We start from the raw sequence: 14,279 nt of genomic DNA on the forward strand, positions 1-14,279 counted from the left end.
CTCAGAGTCTGTCTAGAATACAAGCTGCAACAGGCAGTACTAAGGAAGCTTCCTCTGAAGAAGAAGCCTATGACCTTGAGAATCATGCAATGGAAGAAGTGAATTACATGGGAGAATCCTATGGAAACACCTATAATCCTTCATGGAGGAATCATCCTAATTTCTCATGGAATGATCAACAGAAGCCTAATCAAGGCTTCAATAACAATAACGGTAGGAGAGCACGGTTTGGCAATAGCAAACCTTTTCCATCATCTTCTCAGCAACAGACAGAGAATTCTAAGCAGAGCCACTCTGACTTAGCAACTGTAGTCTCTGATCTATCTAAGACCACTCTCAGTTTCATGACTGAAGCAAGGTACTCCATTAGAAATTTGGAGGCACAAGTGGGTCTGCTGAGCAGAAGAGTTACTGAACTCCCTCCTAGTACTCTCCCAAGTAATACAGAAGAGAATCCAAAAAGAGAGTGCAAGGCCATAACTATAACCAACATGGCCGAACCTGGAGAGGAAGAAATGGCAGTGATTTCTAATGAGGAAGACCTCAAGGGACGTCCACTGGCCTCCAAGGAGTTCCCTAATGAGGAACCAAAGGAATCTGAGGCTCATACAGAGACCATAAAGATTCCACTAAACTTACTGTTACCATTCATGAGCTTTGATGAGTATTCTTCCTCTGAAGAGGATGAAGATATTATTGAAGAGCAAGTTGCTCACTATCTAGGAGCAATCATGAAGCTGAATGCCAAGTTATTTGGTAATGAGACATGGGAGGATGAACCCCCACTGCTCATCAATGAACTGAAAGATCTGGTTCAACTGAAATTACCTCAGAAGAAACAGGATCCTGGAAAGTTCTTGATACCTTGTACCATAGGCACCATGACCTTTGAGAAGGCTCTGTGTGACCTTGGATCAAGTATAAACCTCATGCCCCTCTCTGTAATGGAGAAACTAGGGATCTTTGAGGTGCAAGCTACAAGAATCTCACTAGAGATGGCAGACAATTCAAGAAAATAGGCTTATGGACTTGTAGAGGATGTCTTAGTGAAGGTTGAAGGCTATTACATCCCTGCTGACTTTATAATTCTAGAGACTGGGAAGGATGAAGATGAATCTATCATCCATGGAAGACCCTTCCAAGCCACAGCAAGAGCTATGATTGATGTGGACAGAGGATAGCTAGTCCTTCAATTGAATGAGGACTACTTGTGTTTAAGGCTCAAGGATCTTCTTCTGTAACCCTGGAGAGGAAGTATGAAAAGCTTCTCTCAATACAGAGTCAAACAGAGCCCCCACAATCAACTTCTAAGTTTGGTGTTGGGAGGCCAACATCAAGCTATGATTCTCTGTGAAGCTCTCTAAGAGCTCACTATCAAGCTATTGACATTAAAGAAGTGCTTGTTGGGAGGCAACCCAATGTTATTTAATTATATTTATTTGTTTTCCATTGTTATTTTATGTTTTCTTTAGGTTGATGATCATGTGAAGTCACAAAAACAACTAAAAAATCAAAAACAGAATGAAAAACAGCATTAAAAATAGCACACCCTGGAGGACAAGCTTACTGACGTTTAAACGCCAATAAGGATAGCAGAATGTGCGTTTAACGCCCAGCCTGGCAGCATTATGGGCGTTAAACGCCAGAAAGGGTTGTCTAGCACAGGCTGGCGTTAAACGCCAGAAATGGGCATCTGGCTGGTGTTAAACGCCAGAAATGGGTAGCAGAGTGGCGTTTAACGCCAGGAAAGGTAGCAAAACTGGCGTTTAACGCCAGAAAAGGTAGCAGAGGTGGCTTTAAATGCCAGATTTGGCACAGAATGGGCGTTTGAACGCCAGAATGGTGCAGGAACTCAAATTCCTTAACACCTCAGGATCTATGGACCCCACAGGATCTCCACCTACCCCACAGGATCTGTGGACCAAGGTGATGAGCTGTGGTTTTAGTTCAAAGTTGTTTGCATTGACATTTAGGGTAAGGACAGCACTTTTCCCTCTTGCTTATCTTCTCAATCTCCTAAGAGTTCTTTTGTCTTGTGCATCAAAAGATGGTATAGCTCCCCTTGTCCCTGACATACAAGCAAAACATAAGAGTCACACAAAACCAGAAAAACCAGGAACACTGCACTCTATTGCTAGAGTGAAGTTAATGTTAGCTTAAGAAAAAATTCAAACAGTTAGTGTGTTAGCTAAAAATAAAGAAAATGAAAAAAAGCAAAGAAAAAGTGCTTAATCTAGACCACCACTTAATCATTGTTGATCTAATCAATCCCCGGCAACGGCGCCAAAAACTTGATGTGTGGAAAACGATCCAACACAAAACTCACCGGCAAGTGTACCAGGTCGCATCAAGTAATAATAACTCACATGAGTGAGGTCGATCCCACAGGGATTGAAGGATTGAGCAATTTTAGTATGGTGGTTGATTTAGTCAAGCAAACAAGTGTTGGTTTGAGTGATTTGTGTTCAACAGAAGCTAAATTGCATAGAATTTAAAGGGAGAGGGAGAATTGACAGTAAATTAAAGAGCAAAAGAAGTAAAGAAGCTGAATCTTAAAGAACAAGGAATGTAAATGACTGAAACTTAGATTGCAAGAAATGTAAATTGCTGAAGCTTAGAGTGAGAGAAATGTAAAATTGCAAAAAGAGTAAAAGGACTTGGGAGCTGGGATTTCAGAAATTAAACAAGAGAAAGTAATTGACAATCAATCAGAGAAGTAAAAGATGAATTAAAGTGCAACAGATCTAAATAGAGAAGAAGAATTGTTTGAAGAAATAAAACAGAAAGTAGATGTAGCTCAATTGCAGAAATTAAAAGAGAAGTTGAAGATCTCAGGTGTTGGATGAGACTAGAGAACATGTCTAGATCTCAATTCCTTCCTTGATCCAACAGAGAACAATTGCAGAAGAAAAAAAGATGAAAGCAGTAAAGAAAACTTCAGATCCAAAATCACATTTCCTTCAAATTATGCAGCAAGTAAACAAGAGAGATCTCAGATTAAGAATGAAACATAATTCCTTCAATTCTCAATCCAAGATTCAAAACAAAGAGTGAAGAAAGTAAAAGAAAGAAACAACGAGAAAGAGAATTCAATTTCTTCTCAATTCCCAAACCCAAAATCCCAATCTCAAATTCAGCTCCCAAAATGACAAAAAAAAGTAAAAATGGCAAAAGGTGTCTAAAAGTAAAAAAAGGTAAAAGAAAAGTTCTCTCTAACTCAAACTAACTTCTATTTATACACTTCCTATTTTTGGATTTTTGAATTTGGAGTGGACTTTTTAATTTAGTGGAGAATTGAATTTAAATGGAATTTTGGTTGAATTTTTGGCCCATGGGTGCCACTCCCAGGGCAATGCTTAGTTGGTGCCAAGAGCATTGCATTTTCCTTTGCTGGCCTTCCAATTTCGTGCGACACTCTACTTTGGACAGCATCAGGGTGATGCTCAGTTGGTGGCTAGAGCGCAGCATCCATGCTGCCTTGCTAAGCCTTGTGCGCGCACAATGCTCCCTTGCACCGTGTCATGGAATGCTCAGCTCTTCCCAAGAGCGCAGCATTGGTGCTTCAAAAGAAAGGCTCCTGGTTCGAATCTTGCTGGGGGCATTTTACCCAATTTTCTTGTGAAATAAACAAAGGCAGCGCCTTCCCTCTTGGTGCAAGTCCTTGGTTCGAATCTTGGGGGATGCATTTTGGCCAATTTTGGCTTATTTTCCTCTGTGAGTAGCGCTTTTTCCTCCCTCTTGGTCATGGGTTCTGATGACAAGTCATCTTAGCCTAGTTTCACTAGTCTTTTTCCTTTGTTTTCATTTAGTTTTATGCACTTTCTTAAGCCACAAGTAAGCTAATTGGATTGAATTTCATTTTTCCTTTGATTCAATCAACCATGGATGAATTGATGCATTTTCATGAGTTTTTGTGCCATAATTGCTTGTGTGACAAGAAGAAGGATAACTCTCATGATTATGGCATAGCTTTGATACAATTGTTGATTGATGACATGAGGAATAAAGCTTGGAAGAAGGTTGCAAGAATGTGCTTGAAAAGAGGAGTTCACGTTTGAGCTGACGATTGCCTCAAACGTCAACTCAAACGTGAGTAGCAGATGAAGAATACCCTGGAGAAGAGCCAACGTTTGAGCCAACGTTTGACCTCAAATGTTGAGGCAAACGTTGGCTGAAGAAGAAGCTCCTAGAAGGCAACGTTTGCGCCAACGTTTGCCTCAAACGTGAGGTCAAACGTTGGCGCCTAAAAGGAAGAAAAATGGCACTCCTGGAAGGGCAACGTTTGCGCCAACGTTTGCCTCAAACGTGAGGTCAAACATTGGCGCCTAAAAGAGGAGAGTTGGAGCTTCTGGGCAGCGACGTTTAAGCCAACGTTTGCCTCAAACGTGAGGTCAAATGTTGGCTACATTTTGGCAAGAAAGAGCATGAAAGAGCACCCCTGATTGATGAGTTAGATGAGCCACATTTGCGCCAACGTTTGCCTCAAACGTTGGGCCAAATGTTGGCCAAAAAGAGAGCCTGGGGTGATCCACGTTTGAGCTCACGTTTGACCTTAAACGTTGAGCCAAATGTGGAGGACAGCAAATGGACTTGGCTGCATAATTTGACACAAGTGACGTTTGAGTCAACGTTTGCCTCAAACGTTGGCTCAAACGTGAATGGTTCATGGCCCGGTTCACTAATGGATTGCTTCCCAACACCAAGAGCAATCAACGGAGGCTACTATCAACCCAATTCCATCAAGACTAAAGGCCCAATTCAAGGCTTAATGATCATTTGAAGAAAGTGTATAAATAGCTTAGGATTTGAAGTTTCAGAAGAGCTTCCTTTTTAGAATTTTCAATACTTGCTGGCTTTTAGAATTTGAGAGTTCTTGGGAAGGAGAATTGAATTCTCTTCCTCTGGATTATTTTTGTTTTCTTTTCTACACACTTTGTCTGAGTCTTGAGTGTTGAGAATTGAAGGAATTCTGTTTCAATCTCACCTTGAGATCTCTCTGTTTTGATTTACTGCATCATTGAGAATTTGCGATTTCACTTCTTTTCTTCTACTGCTGGATCTTTACTTTTCTTGCAATTGAATTCTCAATTTGGATCTAGGAAGGTATTGAGATCTAGACTTGGTTATCTAGTCTCTTGGGTCCTGAGATCTGGAGTTTTCATTTTAATTTCTCTGTTGAACGCTTCTTCAAGCAATTTACGTTTCCAGTTGAGATCCGTTTCATTTTAATTCCTCTTTTACTTATCTACTTGTTGAGATTTACTTTTCTCTGTTTAATTTCTGCATATCCAATTCCCAATTCCCTTTACAATTCAAGCCATTTACATTTCTTGCACTTTAAGATTCTGCAATTTACATTTCTTGCGATCTAAGTTTCTGCAATTTATATTACTTGCACTTTAAGATTCAGCTTATTTACTTTCTTTGCTCTTTAATTTTCTGCAATCTACCCCTCTCCCTTTATTTTCCATGCAATTTAAATTCTGGTAATCACAAATCACTCAATCAACTCTTGATTTGCTTTACTAAATCAACCACTAAACTAAAATTGCTCAATCCTTCAATCCCTGTGGGATCGACCTCACTCACGTGAGTTATTATTACTTGATGCGACTCGGTGCACTTGCCGGTGAGTTTTGTGTCGGATCATTTTCCGCACATCAAGTTTTTGGCGCCGTTGCCAGGGATTGAATAGATTGACAATGATTAAGTGAGGTGGTAGTTTAGATCAAGCACTTTTTCTTTTCTGTTTCTTTAATTTTTGACTAACCCACTAACTGTTTGAAGTTTTGTCTCAACTGACTATACTCAATTTTCAAGAGTACCACTGTGTGTTCCGTTTGTTGACTTATATGTTATAGGAAAGAAGAGAGGCCAGAGGGAAGGATATCATTGAAGAAGGAGTTTCTGAGAAAGAAGAACACCACAACATGAAGCCGTAACTCATTACACTAATCAAGAACAATTGTTCCTATGGTGGAAGTCCATTGGAGGATCCTAAACAGCACCTATCCATTTTTCTGAGGACTTGTGGTGCTGTCAATCTCAATAGTGTAAATCATGATACCGATAAGCTCTTGTTATTTCCTTTCTCACTGAAGGATGAAGCGGCACAATGGCTTGAAACCTTTCCCCAAGGAAGTATCACTAGTTGGAATGATTTGGTTGCCAAGTTTCTAGCCAAATTCTCCTCATCCCAATAAAACATCAAGATGAAAGAGGGAATACATCCATTCATACAAGGAGAGGAAGAACCTTTGTTCAAAGCATGGGAAAGATACAAGAAAGCAAGTGACAAAGTGGGTTTCCAAGCGTTCTATGAAGGATTAACCTCAGAAACAAGAAGAGCGGTGGATTACTTCTCAGATGGCCTACTCAAAGCAACAGCAACCGGCCAAGGAACTGCAGAGTTCAATGACAAAAGAGCCAATAACCAACACTCATTTGAGACACCACAGAATGCAATTTCAGAAAAGGAAGTAATGAATCTTGAAGGAGTGAAGGCAGTCATGAATCAAAACAAACAGCTACACCAGCAAACTCAGCAACAATTGGAGTCAATAGCTAGACAAATTGATTTTCTACATTCTACTACAGTGAATGCACAATTTCCACCATGGAAGCCACATTCTTACCTAAGAATGAGGGAATCTCAACAGCAGGAACAAAGGGACTTCAACTACAACAACCCCAATTTCCCAAACCTGCAAAAACACCACCATACCAACAACAATCACTACATACCACCACACTACCCACCCTTCCAACCCCCAACACCCCACAACCAACCAATCTCACAAGACTCTCAGAGGATCACCAATCTGGAGATCTTAATAGAGAGAATGATGAAACACCAAGAGGTGACAATGAAGAACCAGGAAGCCTCAGTCAGAAGAATTGAGAAGCAAATGCAACAACTGGCTAAGAACCTCGCAGAAATGGGTGAGAAGAGTGCTAAAGGAAAAGAATCACTCATTCAGGATGAGCATCACAGAGCAAAGCCTCACTTAGGAGGACAATGGGACAAGGAGAAGGAAGCTCAGAATCTGAGCTGAGCAAGCATAGAGGATGTCAAGCTAATGACAATAAAGAAGCGCTTGTTGGGAGGCAACCCAACCTGAGGTAGTTCTCTTTTCATAGGTATTTTAATAAAAAGGTTAATTAACTTCATATATATTGCAAGAAGCTGAGTTTGGTGTTACACACCAAAACAATATAAAGGAGAATGAAGGATTCTAAGTTTGGTGTTCCACCAAAATCCCATCATAAAACACATTCTCACTTTCTGCATAATGCTAGCTTCAAGCATCTAGACGAACTAGTTAACTATTCTGCTGTTTCCTAGTTTTTAGTTCTATTGCTTTTGAAAAAGAAAAAGAGTTTCACACATGGTTAATCTGATGCATGAGAACCATTGGCATGGTACTAAGTTTGGTGTTCCCACACCAAAGTAAGTTCAAAGGCCCACAAATAAATTATGCATGCTAACCATTTTTCAAGTGCTTGGGGAACAAGCAACTTTCAATATCATTGTAGAGCACCATACAAACTTTTGGAAGATTTAGCATCATCAATCAAAGAGGTGAAAGAGGAATGTGAAGACCAACAATGATGATGAGGAAGAGGACATCAAGTAAACTCCAAAAGGTTGTATTGTTCATTATCAGATATTGCTGTGATTGAAAGTGATATTATACCCCTGTCTGTCCTTCTGTCTAGTATAGTTTTTCTGCAATTCAATAATCAAGATGCTTGACCATTTACAACACTATACTCTCCAAACTTGTTTGCACTCAATATTTCAAAAATGCATCACATGAAAATTCTTTGAAAAGAAGGATCGAGGAATTAAACAATTTTGAGGCAAGCAAAAGATTAGGAAAAGTGGTGGTTCTAGTTGTATGATTATGTATTGAGGTTGCATACTTATGAAAACTTGCATGGGAGCTCATAGGCGGGACATAGAGTTCAAAGAAGTGTTGTGGAGATTCTCAAATATTTATTGATCCAAGAAGCAGTAAACAAAACAAAAGAAAATAAAGAAAATACAAAAACAAAAAGAACATGACCCAAGGCTCTGAGCATCAATTACTAGGCAGAAAAGAAGAAAGAAACAAGAACTCAAAGAGTTGTTATCCTAGTAAATGCTTGTGGTCGAACTGTGTCAAAGAGAGAGGCTTGAGCAAGTAAATCCTAAGGGGTGCTTCAACACCAAATACCTTAAAACCAACTGGTTTAGGAGTATTGATTGAAAGCTTATCTAAAGAGCCGCTTTGAGACATGACACTTAGAGTCAAGGCCAAAGTACAGAAACGATAAGCTGCTTTAAGGTGATTACCTATAGAGAGATCTCCATGATATTATTTGGATGAAAGTTCTAAGACCTAAGACTCCCAAGATGTAGGGACTAGTAAGTACTGAAGCCCTTGCATGAGCACATAATTTACAGTTCACCCCACTGTCACTTAATCACTTCACTCACAGGATAGTACATGTAATTCTTCAAATCCATTCTAATTGAAAGGACCTTTGAGCATAATTCTTTTCTTGCTTGGGGACAAGCAAGTTTTAAGTTTGGTGTTGTGATGACAAGTCATCTTAGCCTAGTTTCACTAGTCTTTTTCCTTTGTTTTCATTTAGTTTTATGCACTTTCTTAAGCCACAAGTAAGCTAATTGGATTGAATTTCATTTTTCCTTTGATTCAATCAACCATGGATGAATTGATGCATTTTCATGAGTTTTTGTGCCATAATTGCTTGTGTGACAAGAAGAAGGATAACTCTCATGATTATGGCATAGCTTTGATACAATTGTTGATTGATGACAGGAGGAATAAAGCTTGGAAGAAGGTTGCAAGAATGTGCTTGAAAAGAGGAGTTCACGTTTGAGCTGACGTTTGCCTCAAATGTCAACTCAAACGTGAGTAGCAGATGAAAAATACCCTGGAGAAGAGCCAATGTTTGAGCCAACGTTTGACCTCAAACGTTGAGGCAAATGTTGGCTGAAGAAGAAGCTCCTAGAAGGCAACGTTTGCGCCAACGTTTGCCTCAAACGTGAGGTCAAACGTTGGCGCCTAAAAGAGGAGAGTTGGAGCTTCTGGGCAGCGACGTTTAAGCCAATGTTTGCCTCAAACGTGAGGTCAAACGTTGGCTACATTTTGGCAAGAAAGAGAATGGAAGAGCACCCCTGATTGATGAGTTAGATGAGCCACGTTTGCGCCAACGTTTGCCTCAAACGTTGGGCCAAATGTTGGCCAAAAAGAGAGCCTGGGGTGATCCACGTTTGAGCTCACGTTTGACCTCAAACGTTGAGCCAAACGTGGAGGACAGCAAATGGACTTGGCTCCATAATTTGACACAAGTGACGTTTGAGTCAACGTTTGCCTCAAACGTTGGCTCAAACGTGAATGGTTCATGGCCCGGTTCACTAATGGATTTCTTCCCAACACCAAGAGCAATCAACGGAGGCTACTATCAACCCAATTCCATCAAGACTAAAGGCCCAATTCAAGGCTTAATGATCATTTGAAGAAAGTGTATAAATAGCTTAGGATTTGAAGTTTCAGAAGAGCTTCCTTTTTAGAATTTTCAATACTTGCTGGCTTTTAGAATTTGAGAGTTCCTGGGAAGGAGAATTGAATTCTCTTCCTCTGGGTTGTTTTTGTTTTCTTTTCTACACACTTTGTCTGAGTCTTGAGTGTTGAGAATTGAAGGAATTCTGTTTCAATCTCACCTTGAGATCTCTCTGTTTTGATTTACTCCATCATTGAGAATTTGCGATTTCACTTCTTTTCTTCTACTGCTGGATCTTTACTTTTCTTGCAATTGAATTCTCAATTTGGATCTAGGAAGGTATTGAGATCTAGACTTGGTTTTCTAGTCTCTTGGGTCCTGAGATCTGGAGTTTTCATTTTAATTTCTCTGTTGAACGCTTCTTCAAGCAATTTACGTTTCCAGTTGAGATCTGTTTCATTTTAATTCCTCTTTTACTTATCTACTTGTTGAGATTTACTTTTCTCTGTTTAATTTCTGCAAATCCAATTCCCAATTCCCTTTACAATTCAAGCCATTTACATTTCTTGCACTTTAAGATTCAGCTTATTTACTTTCTTTGCTCTTTAATTTTCTGCAATCTACCCCTCTCCCTTTATTTTCCATGCAATTTAAATTCTGGTAATCACAAATCACTCAATCAACTCTTGATTTGCTTGACTAAATCAACCACTATACTAAAATTGCTCAATCCTTCAATCCCTGTGGGATCGACCTCACTCACGTGAGTTATTATTACTTGATGCGACCCAGTGCACTTGCCGGTGAGTTTTGTGTCGAATCATTTTCCGCACATCAGGTTCAAACCTTGTAACCTTCATTATCAAACATTGCTCCTTGCATTTATTTTGTATGAAGCACGATAATGCTCTTGGCATGAACTGAGCATTGTGCTTCTTCCCTTGCTTCCTTGGTTCATTATAGTGCTCAGTTGACAAGGAGAGCACAGCATCCATGCCTTGCTTCCTTGGTTCATTATAATGCTCCTTTGGAGAGCATTGAGCTCTTGGAGAGAGCGCTGTGGGTTTCCTCCTTCAATGTGCCACGCGTCCTTGTTTCTTTTGCCACGCTTCATTGTTGCTTTTGCCACACTTCATATGCTACGCTTTCTTGTTATTTTCTTTTCTTCACCTACAAATAATCAAAACAACCAATCAAAGTATCACCAAATTCACAAGGTTTATAAATCATTTAAAAACCAATTAATTTTAGCTTAAACCTCATGATTTAGTGTCAATTAAAGGATGTTTGATTGATTCAATAAAACCATGCAATTCCACTCCAAACCACTTACTTATAATGCAAGAAAGTGCATAAAACCTAATGAAACAAGTGAAAAATGCTTGAAAAGCTAGCATAAGATGACTTGTCATCACAACACCAAACTTAAACCTTGCTTGTACCCAAGCAAGCATTAATCATAAGAGAAAATGAAATGAAACAGGGAAGTACGCATGTCCTTATTTAGCAGATAATTGAACTTGGTTCATGGGGTTTTATGCAGACAATGGTAGCTCATTTATTACTTGCTGCTATATAAGAAATGTTTCCTCAAAGGTTCACTAGTCTAGCTGCTATATTGCCTTACTTTTGCTTGATCCCTTGCTAACTTTTCCTTCTTTATTTTTCTTTAGAAAGCTTATTACTTAACGAAGGCTTGGTGGCAAATGTTGCAGCAGCCTCTTGGCTTAATTTTTGCTCAACATTTATTCACCACAGACACATGGCTCACAATTTCTTCCTAGGATCATTGATGCCCAGCATCTCTTTGGATCACTAAGTGTTTTGTAGCTAGGATGCTCTTGATAGTGTTCTTTTGGTTGGCAATCCCAAATCAGTTGATTTAAGTGGCCAAGTTTTAAAATACTCCTCAGAACCTAATTGTCCAAGCATATTCTAGTACAAAAATACCACAGGCATATGTTCTAGGGTCCAAGCTATTGGTGTCTAGCCTTATTGTTTGTTTCTTTGCCAATTCTTGGCTTTTCTTTTTCTTTTCTTTTTTTTGTTTTGATTCATTACCAGGGGACTTTCATTGATTATAGACTTTATAGCAGCAAACTAACTCATACTTCAAGGAACATGTCATTATGAAGCATTTATTTTAAAGCTAATCATTAAATCAAGCACATACCACCACTAACTTTCATTCAAACTTCTATAACATTGAACACTCACTTTTCCAAATCAAACATTTCTCTTTTATTTGTTGTAAAAAGGAACAAAATAAAATTCAAGCTAATGATGAATGACAAAATTATGTAGATCACTTGTATTTCTAAGCAAACATTTTCACTTGCATTTAATTGAATATTTCAACAAGACATGTAGGGCTTTCCAAATTGAAATACTTCAAAGCAACAAGGATTAAGTGTCAATATAACATGTGGGGAGTATCCCTCAGCTTTTTCTTCTGTCATCATTTTTTTCTTTATTGCACTTCCTTTGGACAATGATGCAGATTCTCTTCACTTGAATGTTTTCCTGCATAATCCTCAAAAGTTGCTTGTTTCTCAAGCCCTTAGATAACTGGTTAGTTATGCAAAGATTATTTGTGGGCTTTTGAACTTACTTTGGTGTGTGAACACCAAACTTAGTCCCTTGCCAATGTTTCTCATGCATCAAATTAACCATATGTGAAACCCTTCTGTCTTTGCTAAAGGTAATTTAACCAAAGATAAAAAATAGCAGATTAGTTAAATGGTTTATCTGATTGCTTGGAGCTAGCATTATGTAGAAGGTGAGAATGTGTTTTAAGATGAGATTTTTGGTGGAACACCAAACATAAAATTCTTCATTCTCCCTTAAATTATTTTGGTGTGTAACACCAAACTTAGCTCCTTGCAATACAGATAGAACTAATTAACCTTTTTATTGAAATGGTTATGAAAAGAAAATCTACCTCAGGTTGGGTTGCCTCCCAACAAGCGCTCTTTTGTTGTCACTAGCTTAACATTAGGCCTTCATTAGGGTGGTTGATGACTGTAGTGTCTCATCTTGTATCCCCTCACTGTGAGCTTCCTTCCAGCGCCTTGATGTTTAATTTCTGCATGCTCCAGTGAGAGTATTCTGCTGACAGTGTAGTAGTTATCAGCTTGTTGGTTTGTTCCCAACTGTTGGTAGATTAACTGTACTTTATCTTCTTTTGAAAATCCCTCAGTTGGGATTTTTTTGTTCTTCCACCCCTTTTGAGCCTTCTTCTTGCTCTTCTTCCTTCTTTTTGGTGATCCTTCTCCTTTGATAGTGGGCTGCATTTCATGCCGTTCTTGCTTTCCCTCATCACTCTACACAGTTTCCTTTTCCTTCTATCCTGCTTTGTTGATCTTCATGCAGTCTTTCTCTTCATCTGAATGCTATGTTTCTGGAAAGATATTCAAGGTAATGCTCTCATCATGCATTCTCAAGGTCAATTCCCCTTGCTCCACATCTATAATAGCTCTTGCAGTAGCCAAGAATGGTCTTCCTAGTATGATAGAATTACCTCCTTCCTCATCTAGGTCCAGAATCACAAAGTCTGCAGGGAATATAAACTTATCCACTTTGACCAAAAGGTTCTCAATCACACCTTTGGGAAACACCACCAACTTGTCCACTAGCTCTAATGACATATGTATAGGTTTTACCTACTCTATGCATAGCCTTTTCACAAGAGAAGATGGCATCAGATTGATGCTAGCTTCTAAGTCACACATTGCTTTATTTATGCTTATATTGCCAATGGTGCAGGGTAGGAAAAAGCTTCCAGGGTCCTCAAGTTTTGGGGAAAGCCCTTTTTGGATCAATGCACTGCATTCTTCAGTGAGCAATATAGTTTTCTTCTCATGCCAACTCCTCTTTTTATTGATAAGCTCCTTCAAGAACTTAGCATATAAGGGCATCTGCTCTAATGCCTCAGCCAGTGGAATATTAATCTCCAATTTCTTGAAGACTTCAAGGAATTTGGGGAAGTGTTGATCTTTGGTCTCTTTGTTGAACCTCTAAGCATATGGCAAGGGAGGTATGAAAGTCTTCACTCCCTGGCTTTGTTCTTTGGCTGGTTCTTCCATTATTTGCTTTCCTTTCCTTAAATCTTGTGGCTGGTCATCATTTTCTTGAGCCTGCTTGCCTGCTGTCAACTCTTGCTTGCTGTTGGCTTCCTCTTTTTCAGCTTGCTTCTTGTCATTCTCCTTTGGCTTCTTGGTTGCTTCTTCATCTTTTACCAAGATCTTTCTACTCCTTAGCTGTATAGCTTTGCACTCGTCCTTCAGATTTGGAATTGTATCACTTGGGAGTGAGCTTGATGGTCTTTTAGTCACAACTTGCTTAGAAAGCTGTCCAATCTGCCTTTCTATGTTTCTTATGGAAGCTTCATTGTTCTTGGTTATAAGTTCTTACTGCTTCATCATTTTCTCCATCAACATCTCCAACTGGGAGATTCTCTAAGAGTCTTGTGGAATTTGTGGTTGGTTGTGAGCTGGTGAGGGTGAATGATGGTTGTTTAGGTTGGTGGTTTAGTTATTGGATGGATAATGGTTGGAGTTGGGGTAAGTGTTTTGGGGTTTTCTATATGGATTTTGGTTATTATTCTACTGGTTGTTGTGGTTTGTGTTTTTCCAATTATTTTGGTTTGAATTTCTTTGCCATGGTTGCTGATTTTGAGGGTGATTATCTCCCCATCTGAGATTGGGGTGGTTCTTCCATGATGGATTGTAGGTGTGACCATAAACTTCACTTGATCCAGAACTTTG

At 39.2% G+C, this 14,279-nt stretch overlaps 1 protein-coding gene across 1 annotated transcript in view; it reads left to right on the forward strand.

The window, feature by feature from the left end:
- LOC148564865 (uncharacterized) overlaps positions 1-13,354 on the forward strand; it is a 51,640-nt gene extending 38,286 nt beyond the window's left edge. The window contains exons 3-5 of the mRNA XM_088487102.1: positions 12,632-12,682; positions 12,886-13,103; positions 13,279-13,354. Of these exons, the coding sequence (XP_088343228.1) occupies positions 12,632-12,682; positions 12,886-13,103; positions 13,279-13,354 (345 nt within the window). The remainder of the gene's footprint in view (positions 1-12,631; positions 12,683-12,885; positions 13,104-13,278) is intronic.
- The last annotated feature ends 925 nt before the right edge of the window (positions 13,355-14,279 follow it).

The sequence above is a fragment of the Arachis ipaensis genome, chromosome B5 (assembly GCF_059453495.1).
Source record: "Arachis ipaensis isolate K30076 ecotype BB chromosome B5, ASM5945349v1, whole genome shotgun sequence".
Classification (NCBI taxonomy): domain Eukaryota; kingdom Viridiplantae; phylum Streptophyta; class Magnoliopsida; order Fabales; family Fabaceae; genus Arachis; species Arachis ipaensis.